At 45.0% G+C, this 25,835-nt stretch overlaps 2 protein-coding genes across 5 annotated transcripts; one reads left to right on the top strand and one right to left on the bottom strand.

The window, feature by feature from the left end:
* The first annotated feature begins 4,217 nt into the window (after positions 1 to 4,217).
* Positions 4,218 to 14,732, top strand: ACXD (Adenylyl cyclase X D). Of its 3 annotated transcripts, none has more exons than XM_011154400.3 (20): positions 4,218 to 4,451; positions 7,750 to 7,884; positions 8,005 to 8,225; positions 8,498 to 8,654; positions 8,815 to 8,964; positions 9,304 to 9,425; positions 9,545 to 9,792; positions 9,941 to 10,290; positions 10,559 to 10,845; positions 10,962 to 11,138; positions 11,246 to 11,426; positions 11,514 to 11,597; positions 11,718 to 11,810; positions 11,918 to 12,061; positions 12,173 to 12,268; positions 12,358 to 12,481; positions 12,582 to 12,791; positions 12,910 to 13,090; positions 13,176 to 13,311; positions 13,392 to 14,732. In XM_011154400.3, exons 1-20 carry the CDS (start codon positions 4,341 to 4,343, stop codon positions 13,554 to 13,556), a joined length of 3,372 nt encoding a protein of 1,123 aa, XP_011152702.1. In that variant the 5' UTR covers positions 4,218 to 4,340; the 3' UTR covers positions 13,557 to 14,732. The 3 variants fall into 3 exon arrangements, with proteins under 3 accessions (XP_011152702.1, XP_025158716.1, XP_011152703.1); XM_025302931.1 differs by lacking the exon at positions 4,218 to 4,451 and adding an exon at positions 5,888 to 6,097; XM_011154401.3 differs by lacking the exon at positions 4,218 to 4,451 and adding an exon at positions 6,533 to 7,156.
* A 4,383-nt stretch (positions 14,733 to 19,115) lies between these two features.
* On the bottom strand, positions 19,116 to 24,697 carry LOC105191187 (Uncharacterized protein KIAA0460). 2 transcript variants are annotated; one of them, XM_025302937.1, is made up of 8 exons: positions 23,949 to 24,697; positions 23,180 to 23,772; positions 22,775 to 23,104; positions 22,584 to 22,652; positions 21,951 to 22,509; positions 21,597 to 21,864; positions 21,257 to 21,445; positions 19,116 to 21,148 (listed from the first exon to the last, which is right to left on the bottom strand). In XM_025302937.1, exons 1-8 carry the CDS (start codon positions 24,103 to 24,105, stop codon positions 19,267 to 19,269), a joined length of 4,047 nt encoding a protein of 1,348 aa, XP_025158722.1. In that variant the 5' UTR covers positions 24,106 to 24,697; the 3' UTR covers positions 19,116 to 19,266. The 2 variants fall into 2 exon arrangements, with proteins under 2 accessions (XP_025158722.1, XP_025158723.1); XM_025302938.1 differs by having other exon boundaries at positions 21,597 to 21,846.
* Between the last annotated feature and the right edge of the window lie 1,138 nt (positions 24,698 to 25,835).

Genomic DNA, 25,835 nt, shown 5'->3' with positions numbered 1-25,835 from the left:
TAGGAATTTCGTACGACTCAAAACTGATATCGGGCGTGATGCTATCGGTTCTTTATCGAGAAGGTGGCAGATAACTGTGTACGACCAGTCGACTTTTCAAAGGCACCACCGTTGAGCGCTAGTGGGACCAACAGCGACGTATTTGCTCGAGTCGAACGACACGGTGCGCTCTTCTACGTGCACTTGTCGCAAAAATCGTTGATCCGAGATCGCGATATGTCGTTGCATAGAAAAAATCTGGTGCCATAAATTTCCGCACGGCGTTCTTTTTCTCATATCGTGTATCGGCACGTTTGAAAAAATGCGACTCGTGACGGTGATGGTGATCAGTTTCCATGGACGACGTTCTAATTGATCAAAGAGACGGCGATTCTCCGTACGCGTATCCGCGCATCCTTTTCCGCTCGATAAGATTTCGCAATGTCGATAACGACGACGGCGACAAATATTTAATTAAATAAACCTTGGCCGAATCATCCGCGAGCAAATACACGACCAAATGTGCATATTATTGTAAAGTCAAGAGCCAGATGCGAATTATTTCAAAAAACGTGTGTACTCGTGTGCGCGTGTGTTTTTGTGTGCTTGTATGTGTGTGTGTGTGTGTGTGTTGTGAAAATATTTTTTTATGATTATCTCCTTTTATTAATCCATAATTCGGTAAGTTAAGATTCCGACAGTTTTCAATTTACCTTATGATGCAATTTCTTTCTCTCTCCCTCTCTCTCTCTCTCTCTCTCTCTCTCTCTCTCTCTCTCTCTCTCTCTCTCTCCTCCCCTCTTTGTCTCCCTCTCAGTTTGTAACCTCTGTTTGTAACTTTCGATGAAGCACTTCTTTATCAATTAACTAACCAACCATGTCCAGAAAACGATCATGTCGTGTGTTAATTATTATTATCGCGAAACAAACTCTCGTGTATGTGTGCGTGCGTACGAATATTCGACGTGTAACGTCCGTCGATTCTCGCGGTTAATTTTATTAGATAATTATTAGTCCGATCGATCGATCGAGCGCGTTATCACTGTGGAAAATCGCGCTAATGTGATAACGATTTAGCAAAGCCAATCGTGAGAGAGAGACCGCGCGGCGCGGCGGAAATCGTCGAAAAAGGTGTCAATAAGTCAAGCGGCGAATATCGTCGCGCGTGCGACGAGGTACGGCCTTGAGGCCTCCATCATGACTCGAATCGAAAAAAAGCCGTAGGTATACGACTCACGCTGCGCTCGTCACACCTGCCTGCCGGAGAGATATCGGCAGTGGAAAGTCTCGTCGGACGAAAGTGTGGTCTGTTGCGCGAAACGTCGAGTCGAACGCACGAGTTCGAATAACGCGCGCGCGCGCGCGCGCCCGCTAGACAGCCGCCTCGACCCGTTGGATTTGCTCCGCTGCTCCAGCTCGCCCACAACTGTCGCTCGTTTATTGGCTGATCTTACGAAAAACATATCAGGATACGTGCCGTTTGGCCGGTTATCAGTCTCATCAGCGTCATCCCTTACCGATTGATTGGCGAATACGAACACGAGTATCGGGAGTCTGATTGTTCGCTGCGACTGTTCGTGTTGGGCTAACCTTTCAGCGATTGAGCGCGATGCACCATCCGTCTGCTGAAAGAGGATTTGAAAGTGTAAGAGCTTTCGTTGATTTGAGTAATCGAAGTAATTTACTTTGTAAGCTCGAGGGATATGTATAACTGTAAGGGAGTTACTTTTATTTAACGTTCACAAATTAAGTCACTTTCTCTGCTCTCGACGTTGGCTTCTCGAGTAAGTTTCTTTCGTGCGAACAGTAAGCAGGCTTGTAAAATAGTTTTGCTTTTATTCGTCTGTGTAATCTGCAAATAATTGTCCGACGGCCGCGCTCGTCGAGTCGAGTTTCATCGAGCGTTGCAGTTTTTTCATCCGCTCGCGTCGTCTTCCCGCTTGATATCCAAAACGATGTTTTCTCAGCGATTAAACTCGATCATGTGCGCGATGCTAATGAATTCACTGTTTACTCGGTGATTAATTCGACGATTCTTTCGCGGCGAATCGATCGAAGTGACGACGAGGCGCCCGCAGTTCACGTTCGACTCAGGATTCTTCACGATTGAATCATCGTCGCGATAAAACGTCGATCGATCGATTAATATTCCGCTCCTTGGGCGTCTCGTCGTTGGCGAAACCGCTCGTTGAACGCATCCTTTCGCGAGTAGACATTACTCGTCTGTACAGATTCGTTGATCATTTAAGGCCGCGATCGATCCGCGATCCGGAAGAGAGCGCGTGTCGCATCATCGCACGCGGCGCATACGAAGAAGAAGCAGCGAATGGATAGGATACAATTGACGGAATTCGGAAGTTGTAAAGTCGAAACTTGAGCTAAAAGCACAACAACATTTTGTTATCTTTTGTCATCGTCAGCGAGAAGCATCGGTCACCATCGACTAAACGAAAAACACGGACGTCTATAGCTGCCCGTTGCCTGTGATTGTTTAGCGGTCGGTTCAGGTGATTACGACTTGCCAAAGTCGTAATCATGTCACGATCGTTATTGCAAACCCATTGTCGCAGCGAGCGACAAGATGCACCGAGCGTAAATGCGCCGGAGAAAGTGCCCGCCGTGCGGGCGCATTCGCGCTGACTGCTGAAAAATGTTCCGACCGTGACGATGGCATAACTAGAGACAAAAATTATTTTCTCCCCTCTTTCGCGGATAGATTTCACTTCTTTCACTCGCGTCTGCTGTGATCGTCTTGCAGGATCGCGTCGAGCTCCTTGTGGAAGTTGTAAAATTTGCCGCGAGTTTCCTAGTTTGATCGGTATAGTATCGTGAAGACATCCGACAATTGGATTTTCTTCAATTGATCGTACCAAGATGACATATGACGTTAAGTCGAACGCTTTATCGAACGTACCATGATATGTTGCGTCTGCAGGATAAAATGCCTCGTAACTTGCACGAGTAGTGCGTTATCTGCCGACAAAAATAGCCTACCTAATTTCTCGATAAATTTGGCCTATCTTGCGAAGCTTTTACAAAGGCGGGCGGAAAGATCGCAAACGAGAGGTGTAAAAATAGCTATACGAGGAGTTTCCCACCAAACTGCGAGCTTAATGAAGGTACAATTAATACGGGATATTGGCAAGAAAGAAAACTCTTGAGAACGTATAATTTTGTGTGTACTTGCTCTCGAACTTTTTCAACTTGTGCTCCCTTTCTCCAAACTATATCTCAAATTATATTCGCGATCGATAACGATGCCCTCGCCATGGCACCGACCACGAGTTAATTGAAGATCCTATTTCCAGGTGGAACGAGTTTAATTTCTGGACACAGATAGAATCGATTTCTCGGCGAGACACCTTCAAAAATACTGGTGGCCAGATGCAAAAGGAGCACGAAGGATATTTTCGGTGCTACTCGACGTTGGATTTGTTTCGATCGTTGCAACTTGACGAAAATACAGCAGACGCCTCGGGCCCTCGATAGCAGACGTAAACTTATTTATTCATTATATTATTAGTAGCGAGGAATTCTCCTCGCCGGAGAGACGTTTCTCTCTTGGAGATACATCTTCTAATCCGTCCGTAAAAATCGCACTTTTCATCCAACGAACCTGCATATTGTCTCCTGTGATCTGCTTTCATTGTTTGCGATTAACACCATGACGCGCATCGGCTGAAGCCCGCTGGTATAAGAGAACGACAAAGTGTGCTGCATTAATCTCCGTTAGAGCAAAAACGAGAAAGAGAGAGAGAGAGAGAGAGAGAGAGAGAGAGAGAGAGAGAGAGAGAGAGAGAGAGAGAGAGAGAGAGAGGGAGGGAGACGAAGCAGGGAAGTGTCAGGGGGAGCGTTTCGAGTGGCCTATTTGCCTTATCACGATAAAGCCTACGTCGACGTTGCGCTTGGCTCGACTTGGCGCGACCACGGGAAACCGTCGTGGCCGGCGCAAGTGGCATCAGGGCGATTCACTTTTTTCGGTCGCCGGACGATCGGTCTTCTCGCGACTCTGTCGTCAGGATGAGTCCGATGGCCTCAGGATCGCCGTCTTCGTTGTTCTCGTCCTTGTCTTCGTCCTCGTCGTCGCCGTCGTCGTCGTCGTCGTCGTCGTCGTCGTCGTCGTCGTCGTCGCCGCCGTCGTCGTCGTCGTCGTCGTCGTCGTCGTCGTCGCCGTCATCGTCGTCGTCGTCGTCGTCGTCGTCGTCGTCGTCGTCGTTGTCGCCGTCGCCGTCGCCGTCGCCGTTGCCGTTGCCGTTGCCGTCGCCGTCACCGTCACCGTTACCGTCGCCCTCATCATTATTGTTCAGTACCTGTCATCGAGGATGATCTGATCGATCAACACGAGATACCTTCGTAGCGACATGGACATGGAGCTGATGACTCGAGCCTCGTTGACTTCCTTGCAGAAGGTGGATGACGGACGTATCATTTCTCCCAATAGCCTTGACGAGTGGACATGGTCCAGCCTGAGGGTGAGTTGTTCTCCTTCATTGTACAATTTGTCTATTAACCGTATATTTTTTTTTGTTCGCCGTAAGTTTTTTCCTAAAAAGTGTCCATAGTCTCTCAGAGATGATACGCAGCCGTTATCTATAAAAAATATTTAGTTGAAGTTTGAAGAATTATAATCAGAAGTAACGGTGAAATTATAAAAAGAAAACGACAAACATCCCAGCGGCAGATCTCTTAATATTCGATGGCAATGATTTCTGCAATGACGCAAAAACACGCAAAAAGATTAAAGACACTTGCGATCGATATCGCTCTTAATCTTCCACATAGGCGTGAATAAAACTAATATCATCGCGCCGATCTAGGAAAATGTCCAAGTCGCTCTTTTCGACATACATTTTATATTTTATTCCAGCCACTCGTGCATGAGTATTTTGAGTTCTTCGTACTGATCGTTCGTGAAAAAGAAAAAGAAAAAATAGCATCGACGAGAAATGCGCCTTAGGCGGTAGCTTCTCCCACGACATCCAGGTGCTTCTCGACAATCTCGCAAAACTCGATGCGGCTGTGAGGAAAACAAGATTGTAGGAGAATTTTTAGCACAAAGTTATTATTATCAGGAGGGAACGGCTCATGTAACGTCGAATAGAGAGCGAGAGGGAGAGGGAGGAAGAGAATTCTTCGAAAGTGCGACGAGCTTATCGAGCTACGATCGATTTATCTCGGATGAAGGATCTGTCAACGTCGTGACGGCTCTTCGTTCAAGAGTGAACACTTTCATACCGCAAAACCGGAAGAAATCGTCCTATCGCGTTTCTTTTCTTGTCGATTGATTACACGAAAAAATTGCACTCCCGCTGTCGTCGCCGCCACCGCTGCGGCCGACGCGGCGGCGTGAGCGATTTGAAATTTATTTACTACGCTATCGGCGCTCGCGTATCAGAGGCCGTTCGATAAGTTAGATTATTAGAAAAAGCAATCGACTGCGCGCGTCCTTCGCACTAATCCACCGACTAGTATGCAGGTTGCTCGTTCGTGGGGGAAATTCATTCAAAGAACCTTGAAGTCTTCCTCTTAGCCTGTCATTTTAAAAACTTCCCGCTGAAGATCCCCCTTATATTTATACTCGAATTTTTCGTCCGCAGATAAATGTCCATCTCGATGAAAGTATAATCTGTTTCTGGCGAAGACAATGATGATCGGCTATGAAAGGCTCACTTATCTCATCCTTATTGTCATAGTCCGAACGCACTTACGACCTGGAAGGATCAGGTGTGAGGTGAAAAAACGACACACAAAGGCGGATAGGGACAGAAATAACAGGAGAAGAGAGCTTGAGTCGTACGAGTTCGAGATTGAAGATCAATATTCAGCGAGCCGAGGGGGAGAGCGAGAGAGAGAGAGAGAGAGAGAGAGAGAGAGAGAGAGAGAGAGATTCGCCGAGCTGCGACAACGCGGGCAAAACGCAAGCGCGCGAGACGCACGGAAGCACGTTTGCCCTGCTGCGAGCGGAGACACCTCCGAGCGTAGCTCGCAGCCACCGCATTTTCGACGAACGCGTGATTTTTCGGCGGGTGTGGCTGCCGTTGCGAAAAGTCGTGCTCTCGTCGAGCAACGAGATTGCTAGCGTGCGTTTTAGATTGTCGGCGCACGTGAAAAATCGCGCGTGAGTATCGCGAATAGGAGAAAAAAAAACGGCGCGGACGTTTCTCCTACGTCACCACCTTACGATCCTGCGTCCTGATAATATACTGTGCGTTATCTATATGTCGTTGGCCGCCAGTCTAACAATACATTTCATTAGAGAGAGCTCTATATCGACGACTTGGTGACGAAATTTCGCAAAAATCATTCGCCGTAGCGCGTGCACACGTTAAATATATCTGCCGGCGGAGAGTTGAGTCAAACGGCGAGAGAAAGTGGCTATTTGTGCCTGTGTGTGATAGGATCCTTCGACTTTAAGAAAGAACTGAAATGTATTCAAGAACAGGTATTTAATTTTTTTTTTTTTTTTTTACGTTAATCAGATTGATCTTTCTCTCTCTCTCTCTCTCTCTCTCTCTCTCTCTCTCTCTCTCTCAAGTTTAAATTAATCATGTAGATGAAAGCGAATGATTTTAAACTCTTCCGATACATCGACTTAAAGAAATGGCATAAAGGGTGTTCTCCAACGTTACGTTCTACGTCTGCCGCTGTGTGAACTGTTTCGAAAGCAATAAATGTGCTGGAAATAATAACTCGCCGTGTATACATTGCATATGCAATTGATAGCGAATGTACACGGTGCATATGGTGCACGCGGAACGGTCGGGAGCGTGCGACTGCGCCCGACGAGAGGACGGATGCGGCTTGTCGTTTTTACGAGCTTAGCCGCATAATTTGCGCTCACCACGCATACAATTATCAGATCGCCGGCGACCGTCGCGAGCGGGCGAACGAACGGATAAGCCGTGAACACAAGAGACATATCGCCGTGACATACTCGTCAATTGAGAAAAAAGGAACAAGTGCCTTGCTGATTCTCGTACTGATTCGCGTGCTGTGGTGCATCCTGCGAAAGTAACGTGACGTGAGAGAGGAACGAAAGCGTATCGAGATGGTCACCAATTGTCAGCAATTGCCATTTACTCGACCATCAAGTGCGTCCGTGTGTTCACAAGTTACAGCGGAGGAAGAACATTCAGTATCCTGCGCATTCATTTAGATCGTTGCGAATCTACCTTCGGTAAGAGAAAGGACGCGGTAAGAGAGGCTGCCGCGTCGTGAAAGAGCGTCCTCCGTTCGTTCGCCTTTTTCCGATACAGGCTAAAAATATAGCCTTATTGCTAAAAGCGATATTACCGTATCGATATAAAGGGGGATTTCTGCTCTGATATAGAAGGACACCTCTGCTTCTCGATATAAACGGAATAGGGTTCGTCGTCAGAGGGACGACTCTGCACGATCGTTGCTTTATATGGAAACAAGATGCAAAGATACTCTCTTCGTGTAAAGCTCATCTTCAGCGGAACGAAGGAGATATTTTCATGCACCTTTATCTTTAGTTACTAGCTAAGATAAATCTGCGTTTAGCGCAAAGTAGCGTGGCCTTGAACCTCTTTAGAAATAAAGTCTCGCTAATCGTGAGTATTATTGTTCGTTTTCTCTGTGAATGGGTATGAAGTGTCTATATATCTGAGCTTGAGGATATATAGTCCCGTCGCGATAAACACTTTTCCGTATCACGAACATCCGGGATAATCACTGCTATCTGCGGTAATTAGTCGGCATGCAATGTCGAGTACGATTATGATCTCTTACGCGAGTTTCCATTTTCAGAAACAATTCAAGTACAAGAGCCTGGAAAAGCTGTACACAATTTATCAGAGGAGGCTTCAATATGGTTATCTCTCGCTGTTCGTTTTGCTGCAAATGGTGCTCAGATTTACATATTGCCTGACTTTGATCGGGATGGTAAGCGTCTCGAATTCGCAGCTCTATGCTCTATGTTGCGCAAATTGTAAACGGAAATACGTGAGTAACTGTAATTGTTGACGGTAGATCAATCAAAGTCTTTCACTTTCCTTGGTCCAGGCCTCCACGTTCGAGGAATGCCTACCGGACGTCGTGGTCTACTGTACCATAGGCGCCCTGCTCTGTCCAGTGATCGCCTTGTCGTTTAGATCGAAGATCATCGCGAAGAACACGTACCTGCCGGTCATGTTATCCTGCCTGATCGTTGTGCTCCTGGTCATCGGCGACTTGGCGATTCCTCTGTTTTACAACTACGCCACCGAGAACGCAACGTCGATAAGGTATTCTACTGAGGGTAGACCTCAGAGCGGGTACCTCCAACGAGACCGGTGCTGAAGAAAGCAATTACTGTTGTCGCTGTACCTCGCCAAGTTCAGCGAATCGACCAGCTTCCCGGAGGTGGTCGTGTGGCTTGCGTAAATTTAACGATTGTGGTTTACTTCGTGCATTCTTCGTGTGACCACAGTGTTACGACAACGGAGAAATCCAATACAGCGGCGTCATGTAATTTTCTTCCTCTGATTCTTTCTCTTCTTTCTTTTGCATTTTCTAGACCGGCATACGCGACGCACGCGCTTCTCGCGTGCTACGTGTTCCTGCCGCTCACGGAGAATCTTCACGCTTTCGTGCTCGGCATTACGGCCACCATGTGTTACCTGGCGACCCTGTCGTTAATCACCTACAGAAACACGGCCGATTACGTTACCAAGGTAAACCCTCCGCCAGCGATACAAACGTCTGACGTAAGCCGCCGCGTGATTGACCGAGTAAACATAGCCTAAGAGCGAGGAGCGGTGGTTTACTCTACATGACATACTTTTCTTCTTCTTCTCTCTCTTCTACTTCTTCTTCTTTTCCCTCAACCTCCAGATCGTCACCGACACAATATACTTCGTGTGCGTGAACGGGCTTGGACTCTACTTCAGATTCATGAACGAGGTCGTTATCAGACGCTCTTTCCTGGACCGGCGAAAATGCGTCGAATCCACACTCAGGCTTAACTATGAAAAGGACCAAGAGGTACGTCTATAGAGATAACGCACGCGCTCAAAAAGTCCCAAAAGTCCTATCGATCTAAGAATATAATGGGAGGCCAGAAAGAGATTTCTTTCGGTGACGAGATGTGAAATCGTAAAAAGAGGAGGAGGAGAGAGAGAGAGAGAGAGAGAGAGAGAGAGAGAGAGGTGGGGAGAGAACGTGTGTTAAATAATCGGATCATGACAATCTTAGATATCGTTATCTTCTCGCCCCCGAGTTACGCTTTTTCCTCGCGTATTATCTCCCAGAGTCACTCCCTCCCCTCCTCCCTCGCGATCGGTTTGTCGAGAAATTCTACACGTGCGACATCATTGTTTGCAGGAACAATTGACGCGGAGTATACTGCCGCAACACATAGCGGCGAAAATCAAGAAAGACTTCAGGGACATTTTCAAGTTCATAGAGGAACACAAGAAACCACCGCCGAAAGGCAGGCCGCACAAGTAAGAAAAATTGAAGAGTGTGTGAGATATATGTTTAGAGATCCAGGACGCAGGACATTCCGAGTTTTTGAGATAATTTCAAAGCCGATCGCTTGGATCGGTTTCGTTTCACCTTTCAGTGATCTGTGGGTGGAGACGCACGACAACGTGAGCATCTTGTACGCAGATGTGGTGAACTTTTCCGGCCTGACCGTAACGTTGCCGATACGGAAACTTGTGGAAACCTTGAACGATCTGTTCGGCAGCTTTGACGAGGCGTCGGAGAGACACAATGTACTCAGAATCAAGTTCTTGGGCGATTGTTACTACTGCGTGAGCGGTGTGCCAACGCCAAATTCTCAGCACGCCAAGAGCTGCGTTGATCTCGGTAAATAATAAGTTTATTCTTGTCATGCGCCATTCTGAGCGTGCGAGTGAACGAATAGATATGGATAAATATCTCCAGATCGTTTTTCTTTTCTTTTCCGATTTTCTTTTCCGGATGGACCCGTTTGCGAAATGCGATGCACACACAGGCCTGGACATGATAAGAATCATCAACGAGGTGAGGGCGCGAGTACGTCGCGAGAGCGGCGTGGATGTGAATATGAGAATCGGTGTGCACTCTGGCAACATAATATCCGGAATCTTGGGCGCGAACAAGTGGCAATACGACGTTTGGTCGCGCGATGTGGTAATAGCGAATAAGATGGAGCAAACCGGCAAACCCGGCAAGGTTCATGTGACGCAACAGACGCTGGATCTCGTGGACCGAAGCGAATACGATTGTGTGCCGGTCGAGACGCTAAACGACGAGGTTCTCAGGAAATACGGCATACGTAGCTACCTCATCACGCCATCCTTACCGGACACATCGGTCCAGCAGGTGCGTGTCTCCCGGTGGCGTAGGAAAATCGTAAATATCGTATCTAGTCTAACATCGATTCAAATTCACACTCGAAACACAAGCCTCTTTTTTTTTCATACGCTCATATTCGTTGTATTCGCTCGCTCGCTCGCTCGCTCGCTCGCTCGCGGATATCCTGGCAAGATATCGAAATCCTAACTCCTACGCCACTGGTCTTACACCATCCTCTCGTCGAGCGAACTCCCATTGAGTGTTTCGCATCGTTGACAGGCGAACCTTGTTGCAGAACAGCGAGAACACTTTGACGGTCATTAGATCGGACTCGCCGCCACCGGCTAACAAGCATTACGTCAAGTTCTACAACACACGTTCCAACACCAATATCAGCACCAACTCCAGAACAAGTAGGCGACTGACGTCCACGTTGAACAATCAGGCGGATGTTTTCGCGACCACATACAGACGGAGAACGCACTTTATGGACTCCTGCCTGCGAGATTATCACCTGATGCTAAAGGCGGCAGACGCGGAAATGGAGAACGCTATCAATCAGATGCCTCTCAGCAAGTGGGAGTATGTGTATCGCCCCACCTTTGTACTCTCCTTGTTTGTTGTTGTTGTCCTCCTCTTCTACGACGTTACATCGGTTATCGTTACGTTGTACAACAAAGTATCGCTTTCCTTTCCAGACAGTGGAGTAGATGGGAGCACATAAATCCTCTCCTTCTCACATTTCGTCAGTGGAGCTGGGAGATTCCGTTCCTGCGCGAGCCGGATCCTCTCTTTAAATTCTACATAGGCTGTGCAGTCTTCGTGCTGATCTTTATGGGACTTATTTACCTCGTGCCAACGTTTGTGCTCTCCAGGTACGTGCATCAGAGATGTCGATCTGTTTGGCACGTAGGGCGCTTCCAGCAAACGTGATTCGTTAAAGCGAGCGAGAATAACGAAACAGTGAATGTCAAACTTTCAGGTGGCATCTATCTACAACTGTCGGTTACGCATCGGCAATGTTATTCCTGATAGCTCTAATGCCGCTCACATGGATGCACTTTTTGTGGAATCGTTTCAAGGATCCGCATGACGAACATGAGGGCCACGTTCCGCAACCGCGCAACAAACTGTTGTACTTTTTGTACCAGACAAGCATAAAGGTTGAGATAATGCTTTATATTCTTATTCCGTCTCTAATTCCGTCGTTAACTCTACTGACCATATTCCGACATGCCGATTCGATACAGGTCGTATGGTGCTCCTTACTGAGGACAATTTTGTATCTGGTGATTACGATAATGCTGGCGGCATGCGCGATGTTCGACATGATTGTAAGTTTCTTTCAATATTTAATATATTATTACACTGTTAGGAAACGGAGATGATTTTACATTTCCCGCGTATCAAGTTATCTCGCGTAATGCGATTCGAATAAAATGTGTCTGATTCAGTTCGAGTGCGAAAACGTGGATCGATCGAATAATGTGACCTCCAGCGTGACAGCGATTGATTCCAATAAGCTGAAATGCATATCTACACCTTGGGTAAGATTATTTAATTTATACATATTGTGTGCTATCACTTGGATTTTACTTGCATCTCCCCACAACCTCGAGATGTGTGCTTTTACATTCATCTCTTTCTCTCCTAGCAAATGACGGAAACTTGCTCGCTGGCGATTCTCACAAGCTTCCTCTTCTTGAGAGTCCACTATGCTTTGAAATTCGTGATAGGTAGCAGCGTAGTGGCTTTCTATGCGTGGAATGTCTCGGTGCATCGGTCGAATATATTTCAGGTATCGTGCTATACTTGTGATCGATTACCCCGTCTTAATGTCTTAATAGAAAGCACAAGCAAATGGCAAATGTCATTAAAAAATAAAATACATTTTATCGTCATGTTCCAGTCGGGCGACACGTGGAGTCCTCAATTGGATCCTAAAGTGGCGCACGTGTTGAGCGTGGTGTTCCTCACGTTTTCATTACATCTTATCGATCGTCAGGTGTGTCCCTCGAAGTCCTGTGAATTATCTATTGATTCTAATAGCTTGCTACTCACTCGAATTAACATTTTCACTAACGTTCATCACAGGCAGGGTATCTGAGCAGACTGGACTATCAATGGAAACGTCAGCTGACGAAAGAACAGGATGAAGCATTTCACACGAGGAACGCCAACAAGCTTTTATTACGTAACATCTTGCCAGAACACGTCGGTACGTATTGTCTTATATTTTATTTACTTAATTTAGATTAATTTAGATTAGTTAATTTAGATTAATTGTACGAAAAATCAACGTTTCCATTCGTTTCCAGCGGAATTCTACTTGAACATGAACCGAACCGAGGAAAATGAACCTTATCACGAGGCTCACAGCAACGTCGCCGTAATGTTTGCGTCTCTGACCGATCTGTCGATCGATGAAAGCAACATACTAATCGATCTAAATGAGATCATCTGTGAATTCGACAAGCTGCTCTTCGAGCCATATTTTGTGTGCCGTATTGAGAAGATAAAAATTGCAGGTGAGAATGTTCATACATACGTGCGTATATTTATGCGTTTGTGGTCGCGGAGAGATATACGACATAGAGTTGAGATATAAAATGCAGAGTTTTATATTCCGTTGTCATATTCACTTAGGCACAACGTATATGGCAGCTTGTGGACTGGAGGCGAGCCGACGCGACTCAATGCGTAGCACCGAGAGCGACGGGAATCACGACGATGACGTGGTCAAGGTGATGGCACAATTTGCCGTGCAAATGATGTCGGTGCTCGACAGAATAAATGGAAGATCCCTCAGCAAGTCGAAACCGCACAAGTGAGTAATTTCAAGCGCAAGAATGACACAAGATAACGTTATGAGGAACTCTCTTGAGAAATAACACATTGTTTCTTTGACGCAGATTAAGAATCGGAATTTCCCACGGAGAGGTTACAGCCGGCGTGGTGGGAGCCCAAAAGCCATTGTACGATATTTGGGGCGATGCTGTTAACATGGCATCCAGAATGGACACTACCGGACTACCGGGAAAAATACAGGTTGGGTTTTGATTAATTTTCTATGAAATCAAGTGGGTGTGGTAGCCGAGCATAATCAAACACCGTTTCGATTGATTCAGGTGACAGCGGATACAGCCGCCGTTTTGGAACAACAAGGTGTCAAATGTCACTTACGCGGCGAGACGTGGGTCAAGCCGAAAGGATATGTCACGACGTATTTTGTAGGTGTCGATGAGAAGCGAACGTTGGAAAGGGCGGATTCCGTGGAAGAGACTTCATTGTGACGAAAAACACACGATTCGGACTAATTTTACTCAATTGAGCTCGTCGTCTTCTGATCGATAAATCGTTTAAAGCATGCAGGGTGTACAGACAGTCGTTTTCGCATACTAATATTAACGTCATATTAATATACTAATGTGTCTGCAGTCTAAAATGGAGAGATATTTGATGCAATGTCACAGATTTTTCATTTTTTCAGCGTCGTTTGTCGCTGACATAAAAAGTGACTCGCGCGTTACACCCTGCAATGTTTGAGCGAACACAAGAAATCGAAGAAACCAAAGAAAGTGCGAGAGATCAAAGAATGCGGTAAATGAGAGATAACGTGCGAGAATACGTTAACATAAAAAGTACCTCAAACGATACAGATTTCACTCGGATTCGCGATGTGCGTTACTATTTACGCGGGTCACACTGTTATCGCCAGGTTGCAATACTATTGCTGTTAATCAAAATGGAAGGGATGCGTGCGCAGTTGACAGCAACAGTGTCTTCTCTTATCATACACGGATAATGGTATCGCGATACAATTTAGTGTACGCATCGTTATCCGCATATGAAGATCATCGTTGTAATATTTGATTCCGCTCGGTCGAATAATTACGGCCAAAAAAGAAAATGGTCGTGTAATTTATCATTTATCTGTTAGTACGTAACTATCGATCACGTGTTGATGGAATGCACGCGGGAAATACAGAAACTTTTTTTCGGTGTACAGTTGACTGAGCGAATTTACGATAAATTTGAAATCAATTCAAAGATAATTAATCGTCATAAAATGTTACTATGTCGACACTTTACATCTTTACGATACTAGGAACGTCACTTTCCTCGCGTTCACGAGGTTCGCGAGTATTTCGTCGAGTGTTGCGACTCATTTATTTGCGAGTGATCATACACGTTCGTACGTATCATGAAACAAAGTCGAGATTGTGAAAAAGAAACATGTGTATATACACACACACACACACATACAGATACGCACGCATATACATACATACACTCCATGTGTGTGTACATGCACACACATATATATACACATATATGTACAATGTGTTTATTTTTATATTATAAAAGCGATATCGATGAAGAGAGAGCGATCGCTTGCTTGTTTATTTATGTAAATATCTTTTGTATATATTTTTTAAATATTAGAAACAACTGACTAATGTGATTGTCCAACGATTTGAATAAAATATTTATTACCATAAACCTGATTGTCATTTATATACATATATACATATATATATTTTTTTTTGTTTCATATTTTTGCTCGACCGATTAGTTATAAGTATATTCGTGATGCCTTAGTATTTTGACATTTTTATTAATCGTTGATATGAGATCGCATTGCTTACAACATGATCGAAATCTATTTTGCAGATTACAATCAATATATAAATTTTATAATAAAAGTCAATTTTTTATTAGGCAATGTACAAAATTTTTCGCATACATAGTATGCACAATCGTTTTATATATTGCGATATAAAACAGATTAACATTAATCTAGAATTAAATAATCGTATATTAATTAATCTATATAATGTGTACAAGATCATTTAATGTGATAATCAAATATCACTTATTAATAGGACTCGGCATCGATCATTCCGCTTCCTCACGCATTCAGTCACTCACTCACTCACTCACTCATTTCCTTTCTCCTCTCAGCTTCTTCAGTCTCTCATATCGGCTCGGGCAGACTCGTTTAATTAAATTGCAAAAACATTTACACATTTTATCATATATCAGAATACGATACGATATTATACATGCATTTCTCAGACGAAAGATGCAAAATTTGTTTCAATCAAAAAAGGCACTTTCCTAACTAGAATCCTTATTTTGAATTTACTTTTCAAGTGTCACGACCTCGATAACGACCCAGAGAGCACAAATTTCTAAAAGATATTGAGAAAAAAATAAAGCATCTTAGACGTCTTTGGAACGTCTCTTCGAAGTTTGGGCTCTCTCTTTCTCTCTCTCTCTCCCCCTCCCTTCCTCCCTCTCTCACCCTTTCTTCCTCTGGGAAAGGGCAGTTCCATTATCGTAGCTTCTCCAACAAAAATGCGAAATTTGGAAGAAACAGTGCGATATCATGTGTGAATACAGATTGCCTCAAACACGATATATACCCCCCAGTAGTAGTACTTTGAAAAAAAACAAAATTCTGCTCATGCAAAAATTTAAATGGTCAATCGCGTTTGTCGATAAATTTTGAATCTTGGATATAGTCGTTGACTGAGCTTTCATTGGTTTCTCGAATGGGGAATTGGCTCAATCGCTTATTCCTCACTACAACTTTTATAACTAGTAAAATAATTAGACAATTGAAATAAGAGATACATCTTAGCTGAAAATAAGATATGTAAAAATAGCCAAAAAACAATAACAATGTCGATATGCGCTCTTAAAATAAATCACATCGTTAAAACATAATTTCGTCAACATAATTTTGTAACAAACGATCGGCAATGCCTGATTGTTGAATATTGCAACTAACACACATGCGAATAATTGATTCATGCAACAGGATCGATGAAATTAATAACGGGACATTTTTCTTCAATCAATCGTGACTAGTGAACAATTTAATGACCGTTTAATTCGGCAAATTCCATTTTCCAAAAGAACGGAAACACATTATGCTAAAAGATAGAATTCTATTATTAATTTACATCTGTTTGGGACCGTCAGTAGTGCGTAAACACACCGCGATAATTTTAAAACCCGCGAGAAATTTCACACGATTGCCCTCGCGACGCTACAATATAACACAGATGTGAGATCATCTCGTAGGTAATATAGATACACGAATAATCCCTCGATCTCAGGATACGCCATCCTCTTTATTACATAGCATCTGAACCGTATTCCACGCGTATTTTACATGTTTCCCCGCGCTCTCCTGCCCTCTCCTTTTCTCTTCTCTTATTCGCGAAGGATTGAAGGATTAATTCTGTCTTGTTCGTACGTTCGTTCGCTCCGACTGATAAATACTGTTCCCACGTGCGTGTATGTGTTGTGTGTGTGTGTGTGTGTGTGTGTGTGTGTAAGGAGCGCATAATTAAATCTCAATACTACATATTAGATCGGGAAAAATGAAGCCGGCGAGAAGCGATAAGGCGGATCGATAAATTGGAGCAATATCCCATTTTCTTCGTGTCTCTTTATATGTATGTGTGTGTTGCGTTTACGAGAGAAAATCAATCAAACGAGGATGCACATATGTGAAGACGCTTGTTGCTCTCACGTCGAGATTGCGAGCTTCTTTTGTAAAAGAAAAAGGTACGATCGGTAAATGTATGTGACGTAGTAATTAAATACATTTTTGCAAGCCGGGTGACTTATCGAGCGAAATGCGTCGCATGTTTGTATTGAATGCGGGAATACGGTTGCGTATCAACTTGAAAGCTGGAAGGAAGGTCCTCGGTTATTATTTTATTAAACAATCATAATTCCACGGATTTTTTGCGTTTGCTACACTTGTTTCATGTGCGCATTCAGTATCAATGTACTCTTCCTCTGCAACGATTCGCTTGCTTTCAGTGAAACGTAAAAGAAGTAGAATTGACTAGTCGACAAGATTCAAAGAGTCGGTATCGAGGTGTTGTTGTTGTTGTATTATCGTTGTTGTTATTAATATAAAGACGATTGTTCACGACCGACGATGCGTCGTCAAACAATCGTAAACTGATAGAAGCAATCCGTACTTTACTAACAAAGCAAGCATATCGTCCTCTAGTTTCGTTCGTTTTACATCTCCTCACTTTGCCGGTCACAACCACGGAAAAATATCAGCAATTACAGAGCACCTTATCGATAGCTTATTCGCGAATTAAACGAATCAACATCCTTAAATCGAACCACATGTTACTTTTCTCTTTTCGGTGGTTCACGCAAACAAATACAATTGAAAACGACGTATTGTGGACTGACTTAATGTGACTCCTCATTTATTGCCGTTTTATGAACGAAAACATGGTAATACGACCTACCGAGAAACATTCACTATGTAATACATTCCGGAAATAACAGGGAAAATGTATGAAGCGAACCAAAACGTAAACACTATATTTTATTAATACATTTTAAATGGGTTCACTGATACGCTTGTATTTTTTCATTCTATTTGTTTCTTCTTATAGATGGACCTCGACCGAACGACAGGAAACGTGGACAGATGAAACAAGAAGGAAAGGAAGGAAGGAAGGAAGGAAGGAAGGAAGGAAGGAAGGAAGGAAGGAAGGAAGGAAGGAAGGAAGGAAGGAAGGAAGGAAGGAAGGAAGGAAGGAAGGAAGGAAGGAAGGAAGGAAGGAAGGAAGGAAGGAAGGAAGGAAGGAAGGAAGGAAGGAAGGAAGGAAGGAAGGAAGGAAGGAAGGAAGGAAGGAAGGAAGGAAGGAAGGAAGGAATGAAGGAAGGAAGGAAGGAAGGAAGGAAGGAAGGAAGGAAGGAAGGAAAGAAGGAAGGAAGGAAGGAAGGAAGAAAGAGGACAAAGTAATTTCTATATATAAGAGTACATGGAGAGGTAAGGAAATAATAGGAAACTCATAGAATCCATTTCTGCGATCAAGAGTGCGACGCGACTTTCGGTCAGGAATTGAAAGCGCCACGATGTGCTGCGAGATTTCAATTCCTAACTTTAGAGTTGTCACAATCACGATGCACAATCTCGCTCGCTCCTACCAAAACGACTCTTCCACAAGTCGACTCGTCTGACGTACTATAATCCATCTTCTCTAGACGCAGTACGCGAGAACAACACAAGTTCTTCTTACACGAAAGTCTACACGAGGAAGTGGTGTAGCATGGTCATTATCGGAGCGACTAATCAGCGTATCGCACCTCGAGTCATCATACATATCATATGTGACTCTAATTACTATCATAATAGCAATTACATGCGCACATATATGTATATGTATATGTGTGTGTATGTATTTTTTCTCTGTATGTATCGAAATATGTGGTTAATATATGTGTGTATGTGTGTGCACGCGTGTGCGCGCGCGCGCGTGTAGTACGCGCACGCACGCGTGCGCAAAGCCGCTTCGATAAACTTCTAGACTTAACAAAACACGTACATGTGTGTGTATGCATATTTATATTTACGATATACCTAGATAATTTTTTTATTTATATATTTATATAGGCGAATCAATCGCACACGGAAGTGTATATCTGTGTGTATGTATGTGTGAAACATTTAACACGGAAGATCTTACCACTGGATACAACCGCGCGTGCTTCTGTGTACATAATGTATGCATAGGCGCACACGCGCGCACGCTTCTGTGTGTGTGTGTGTGTGTGTGTGTGTATGCGTGTGTGTGCATGCGTGCGTGCGCGCGCGCGCTCGTCACCCATAACAATTTCGTGCTATGCGTGCCGCCGCAACTCGCAAAATCGACGGTATGCTTATTTACAGAGTACAAAAGGCGCTTTCTTTATGAGCATAGCGCTCTCTCTTCCTCACACACACACACACACACACACACACACACACACACACACACACACACACACACACACACACACACACACACACACACACTCTCTCTCTCTCTCTCTCTCTCTCTCTCTCTTTCTCTCTCTCTTGTACCGTTTCCTTTCATAGAATTCGGCTGTAAGATCATAGCCGTTTCTGTCAATAATCACCAAGTCGTACTATCATGACAATGCTGTATGACCCTATCACTATCGATATCTCTACCAATTACTGCCTCGTCCTCGGCCTCTGAAACTACTACCACGAAACTGTCCGCCACGTTTCAATCCCCTCGGTGGGAAGTTGACAGCTCCGGGTCCGCGTGGCCCTCTGCTGTCCAACCATGGCGCTCGTGGCCCACCTCTGAATCCTCCTCTAGTCCCTCTGGGAGGTCCACCTCGCCAGGGTGGGAAAGGCGCCAAGACGCCGATGCGCGGCCGGAAGTTCGGCGACGGCGACGGCGACGGTGACGGTGAACCGTGACCGTCGTGCTCGTGCATCACCGAGTGCACCTCCGTCGGAGTTGACATACCGTGCGGTGAGGGACCACTGTTTGGGTCGGAGTCGATCGACGTTTGCGGCCCGTTCGGTAAAAGAGTCCTCTTCTTGTTGGGGTTATCTTCGTGCGTCTGCTCGTCGAAGTTGCCGTTTGCAGAGGGCCTTTTCAATTCGTTGCTCGGCACGACTGTACCTGCCTGCTCGCTCGTCAACCGCTCGTTCTCCGCACAACTCGCATTTTGCCCCTCGTGCACCGATTCGTTCTCATCGCTCGCTATCTTCTCCGTGGCCACCGAGTGCTCCGAATCTACGTGTTCTTCGTACTCTGAAATAGGAACGTACTGATTTTGTTGCACGTCGTCGCTATCCGTAGTTATCGGAATGACCGTCACTTGATTCATTGATTGCTGATCATCCGATCCGATTGAGGACGGTGCCTGCTCGTGATCAGATGCGATACTCGAGCCCACCGGATAGTCTTGTTGTTGTTGTTGTTGTTGTGGTTGTTGTTGTTGTTGTGGTTGTTGTTGTTGTTGTTGCTGCTGCTGCTGTTGTTGCAGTGGTAGTGGTGGTGGTAGTGCTGGTAGTTGTTGCTGTTGCTGCTGTTGGTTACGTTCGGAATCCTGCAAGCTTGAAGCGTCGCGCGATGTCCGGCGTGTCAGCAACGTCGCACTTTGATTATTATCATCGCGATCCTGAGGCTCCTGAGACTCCCGAGTCGTCACACTGGTCGATGGTGGTGCGTTCTCTGGCGAATCGAATTCCGGCATGCCGATCGGCATACCCTCGTCGTCGAGAATGACGACAGTGTCGGGCGGTTGCAGCAGCAGTGGCCGGCTATTTGGCAAGATCTCGGGTGACGATTGCTGATCCTGCGATCTCGATTTGCGGCTATTCACGAGATTTCGTTGCTTCATGTTGTGATCATCGGAATATCGGTCCCGACGGTTCCTAGGAAATCCGCGACCACTACGATTGCTCCTGTCGTTCCTATGGAAGGACAAATTATCGCGGTGCTGATGATCGCGGTCCGCCGATTGCGAGTACCTGCCACGATTCGGCGACTCCGTCAAAAAATCCTGTTTGGTACGAATATCGTGCTGCCTATCGCGGTATTCAAAGTCCTGCTGAGAAGGATGAAAGTCCTGCTGAGACTGATGGTGCGAACGAAAGTCTTGTTGATTCTGATGAAAGTCTTGCGAGCTCTGCAGGAAATTAGGCGGTGGTCTGTTCTGATGGAAATTCGATTGATTCGAGTGGAAATCTACCGACTGGCCGCGATGAAAATCGGATTGTTCCTGCCGAAAACCACCGCCCTGATTTTGATGAAACTGCGGCGGCGGCGGCGGTGGAGGTGGACCCGTGTGCAGCAAACGACCATCTTGCACCAGTTGACCACGCGAACCAGGCATTTGTCCAGAGGGCAGTGGGATCATGCGCATGTCCATGTCCAAATGCGACGAGGACAGTGATGTTCCTACACGCATGTCACGATCCTGAGACCTCAGATCGACGAGAACTCTGCCCTTTGATTTGTTGTCGTTCTCATCGTCTGACATTTCCATGTCTACGCTTTCGACAATGTCACCGGGTTGCATGTGTCGCCTGGATTATAAGGAGAAAGTAAAACAAAGAAACGTAAGATCATGACGTGCATAATGACGAACAACATGTTACGTTACGAGCGATACAAAGATTTGTAATAAAACTCACCGATAATCTTGGTCACCAGTGGACCACAAACTATTGTTATTTGGCAAAGAAGAGAGAGACAAATCGCTGAGGTTGTTGTGATTCGCAGGACTACCAGTAAGACTGATCAAATTACGATGATCTACGTCCGCCGCTTTTATGAGGCGATATGGCAACTGATTCTCGATAGCCAATGGGATCGGAATCACTCTGTACAAACGATACGACGATATAATGATCTTGAAAATCAGACGATCGTCGTGCGATGATTAAATTGATCGATGATTAAAACAGATTCGTATGTGTAAGTTTCTATGCGTAAAGATGCCGCAGCGACAAGGGCAACTAATAATCATATTACCTATGATCCACGTCCCCGGTGCTATTCAGAGATTCCTGCGGCTGGGGCTCGTTATATTCGACCGGCTCGGCGAAACCGGCCTTTTCATACATGGGCGGTGATTCTGGGGTCTCGGAGATTATCTCGTTTTTCGTCCTCGGCCACGTGGAATCATTATTAGAGTCCCACCTGTCCCCTTCACCATCCATCCACGAGCTCTTGTTCTTGTCGTCGCATTCGCCAGGCCACGTGGGATTCATGCTGTTTTTTCCTGAATACACAGTGAAATCTGCTTTATTACGAAGTATATGTTGCGCGGTAACGCGCAACGACGAAGAAGTGAACTATTAAACTTGCAAAACATTGCTTTTGTACCCTTTTCTTCCCATTTGACCGGTTCCTTGACGCTCTCGTTCGGCGGAGTCCACGTGGGAAACTTGGGCGGCAGCTTGTTATAGCAGTTCTCATCGTCGAGAAAGATAGGCGGTAAAGGTGGAGGAGGTAATGGATTAACCGTGTTGGCGTTCGCGGGACCGTCGAAGGGACCGGTTATATTACTCTGACTGTTTTGACTGGAATACGGAGAAGGTGTGTGTGACTCACTGGACAAATTGCGAACTGGCAAAGGGGTACTATGACTCATCTGGCAGTTGTTTAAACCACCAATGGATGATGCACCCTGACTACCGATCATTCTTGAGATCACAGGCGTTACGGGAAGCTGCCCTAACGTGGGCGAGAGTCTGTAGTTAGGACGTTGTGGCGAGCCCACTTGACCGTCAGATACGTCCAAACCTAGACCCGGTATAGCACCCGGATCCGGCGTCCCGTCGGAAGACGGAAGAAGCGTTTTCAAGAAACTAGACACATTGAATTCCGAGTTGCTCTTCTCGTTTTTCGAAGGTCTCATATTAATCACCTCTATAGGTTTCGCCTGAAAATAGAAAAACAGCATAACATACAAACACGCGCGTGCGCGCTTGAGCATGGCATCGCGAACGTAATTACCTCTATAGAGTCATTGTATTGTTCAGACATTCCAGGAGGCGTCGCGGGCCTTTCGTTGAACAAATTTCTCTAAAGAAAGTAAGAAATAATTTGTACAATCTGTCAAAAATTACACTCGTAACAGCGCAAAATTACTAATTACACCTTTGGACTTTGCACAACAAAATTATGGGACTGTCGCTCCATCTCACCATATTACCAAAATCCACATTTCCTCCCATGAAGGAAGGAAAGTTGTTGGTAAAATCTGCTGACTCGTTAGCCTGTACCATTTCAGGAGCAGGCACAGGTACAGGATCATACTCGTGAGTATATGACCCATAGAGAGTTGGTGGCGCTACATCGATTATCCTCGACGGATTCGTTGCTTGAATTTCATCTCCTGGAAGTTCTATATCACTATCGGGACTCGGTGAAGGTGCATTCACATCGGGCGACGGTATCGGAGAGATTAAAGTCGGCAGCAGCTCGTCTAGCTTTTTCTTCAGGTTTTTCACACGACTACCGAAATTTCGGTATGCCTGTTTAGGAAAAGGTACATTGCAACAGCAAAAGAATAAACATTACCGAATCTTTTTGTAATATCTGACACTTACGTTTGACACTATTTTAACTTCTCCACGTTGAGTCTCATAAAATTGATCTGCCTGCTCCAACAAGTCGACCACTTGTGTCCTTTCTCTAATCTCTGCCTCTAATGCACGTACATAATTTTCAACATTTCGTACAGCCAGTTCAACTTCTTTCTCAGCATCTTCCACTCGCCTTCTGTCTTTTAACGACGAACATAGTTCTTCTGCGTTTTCTATGTCTATATTACTTTCTCGTAAATCACGTAGCCTGGCGTCAGTCGCTTGTTCCAGAGTTGCACATGATCTCATCGTTGAGATTAACAGAGCTGCTTGAAATTCCTCAGTTGGAGCAGCCGGTTGAGGCTCCAGTTTTTTTTTTGGAGCCGCCGAAATCAATCCAGATAGATCAGTGAGAAACTCCTCATTGTAAATCTGTCGTTGATCCCAGATTTTAAAGATTCTCAATATACGATGTTTCACTTTCTCATCTCGGACCATTGTTGTAGCACGTTGCAGAGTTGTGCCCCATGATTCCACAAATTCAAAATTTTTCCGCTTTGAATACTGAATAACATCGTTTGCCAAGTAGAACAATGTGAGACGATGTTCCACTTTGACTGTCAGAAAAAAGAAATATTTTAGAAAAAACAATTAGACCTCAAAAGTGATATTATATTCTCCAACAACAATGGAATTGTTGTTAGCTATTTTTTGACATGTACACTATAGTTGTCTTACTATATTTACAGTCTAATAGAAAGACAAAGTAAAAATTACATTATTTGGAGTTTACCTTTCTTCAAGACCTGCAGCCAAGTGGCAACAATCTTCTTGTGATGTTGTCTTCTCTCCAGACACCACGCGGAGAGCCCTTGTATGGACTCCTGAGAGTCCTTCAGTGTGTGGAGCCTTCGCTCGAAGAGCTCCACGTCGAAATCACTGTTCGCCATCGTGAGTTCACGCGTCTTATCTGACAATCAGTTCACAGCCACGATGCCTGTGCATCACATCGTAACGTGAACCACCGAGAGGAACACGCGCGGTCCTGTCCCGGTATCATATGTACGGAGCTTGTCCAGTAGTTCGAGCGACTTAACCAAATCGCGTTGTTAGCGGTTGAGATCGTAAACACCGTTGGGATTAGAGCGACCAGCGATGACGCGCGACCATCTGACAAGTTGCGAGCCACCGTATGTCGAGTCTCTAGACATACACACGCGCCGACTAAATCCACGGTAGAAACATACCCGATAACACTGAATTCGGAATCCTGTGTGCTGCACGCTTGGTACGTACACCGCTTGTCGAGACGACGACGCCGGTGATCAAGAGCAGCGAGCACTGCGATATCACACGCACTCGAGTTCTCACACTGGCAAGCTGTCGTGACTGCAATTATTATACGCACGACATGTCAACTTTCGCGAGATTATATATTTCAAAATTGTCGTCAGGCTCCGTACTAGTGATCTTGAAAACAAGAGTCCGCCATTTTTCCGGAACCAAAACACGACCGCGCAATGGCCGGCGCGACACTTCCAGCAGTGCAAGGCCGGATTTACAATGCGCTCGCAGAGTCGTTTGGTTGAGTCGCAATTTTTAAATCACAATGTCTTAAGTTAAATCACCGACGAAATGTTAACAAAATCGTTAGCACCGACGAGATATTGATAAAAATCATTATAGTCTTAAGGCCCTCTACAATGGCTACAAGAATAAGGTTGCGTTCCGATATTCACTATCAGTACTGAAAATATATAGCTTATGTCACATATACTATAGATTTTTAGTGCTGTGATTTTTAGGGCAGTGAATATCGGAACATTCCCTAAGGCTGTAAGCGCAAGTAGTAAAAATAGACCAATCACAGTTGATTAATCTTATAATAATCGATTGTAGTTGGTTTATTTCTTAAGCCAGCGGCACACGGTGCTTGTTTTCGTACTAGATTGCTTGCTGGATGAAAATCTGCATTCTGATTGGTACATTTCCATCCATCTTCGGAAATGTACCAATCAGAACACAGTATTTTCATTTAGCAAGCAATCCAGCACGAAAACAAGCACTGTGTGCCGCTGGCTTTACTGCTTAGGGCCAGAGCACAGATCGGAGAGGGAATACAGGCGTAGTTCCCCTGACTCCCCCCACCAAGGTCCGAACGGTAGGCACCCCTCAGGGGTTTTAGCTGGTAAGAGTCCGACATAACCCCTGATTCCCCCCACAGGATCGGGGATATCCATAAAGGCCGTTACACGTAGAAGAATTTTAACCTTAAATGTAAGGCCAAAGAAAACTGACCAATCACAGTCGATTATTCCTCTATTATTGTAAGGAGAATAATTGACTGTGATTGGTCAGTTTTCTTACGACCTTACGGTTGTAGTTACAGATTTTCTACGTGCAAAGGCCTTAAGGATTTCCCCTGCGTGACCAAAAAGAATAAAAAAAAGGGCCAGAGCACAGACTTCTGCATAACGCATAATACACAACGCATAAGAGAATCAACCAATCAGAGTTCTTCATTTCTATCCTGAGGAGGGAAATGAAGAAAACTAATTGGTTTATTCTCTTATGCGTTATGTATTATGTGTAAAGCCAGCGGCACACGGTGCTTGTTTTCGTGCTGGATTGCTTGCTGGATGAAAATATCGCATTCTGATTGGTGCATTTCCATCCATCT

The sequence above is a fragment of the Harpegnathos saltator genome, unplaced genomic scaffold (genome assembly GCF_003227715.2).
Source record: "Harpegnathos saltator strain DR-91 unplaced genomic scaffold, Hsal_v8.6 scaffold519, whole genome shotgun sequence".
NCBI classification, from domain to species: domain Eukaryota; kingdom Metazoa; phylum Arthropoda; class Insecta; order Hymenoptera; family Formicidae; genus Harpegnathos; species Harpegnathos saltator.
The sequence above is the reverse complement of the archived record's forward strand: the minus strand, read 5'-3'. Positions and strand labels throughout refer to the sequence as shown.

Coding starts and splice junctions, on each gene's coding strand:
- ACXD (XM_011154400.3), top strand. CDS start 4,341: ATGGACATGGAGCTGATGACTCGAGCCTCGTTGACTTCCTTGCAGAAG. Junction 12,062..12,172: donor ATCGGTCGAATATATTTCAG/GTATCGTGCTAT, acceptor GTCATGTTCCAG/TCGGGCGACACGTGGAGTCC. Junction 12,269..12,357: donor TACATCTTATCGATCGTCAG/GTGTGTCCCTCG, acceptor CGTTCATCACAG/GCAGGGTATCTGAGCAGACT.
- LOC105191187 (XM_025302937.1), bottom strand. CDS start 24,105: ATGGCGAACAGTGATTTCGACGTGGAGCTCTTCGAGCGAAGGCTCCAC. Junction 23,773..23,948: donor GCTGCAGGTCTTGAAGAAAG/GTAAACTCCAAA, acceptor TTTTTCTGACAG/TCAAAGTGGAACATCGTCTC. Junction 21,446..21,596: donor ACCGGGGACGTGGATCATAG/GTAATATGATTA, acceptor TCGTTTGTACAG/AGTGATTCCGATCCCATTGG.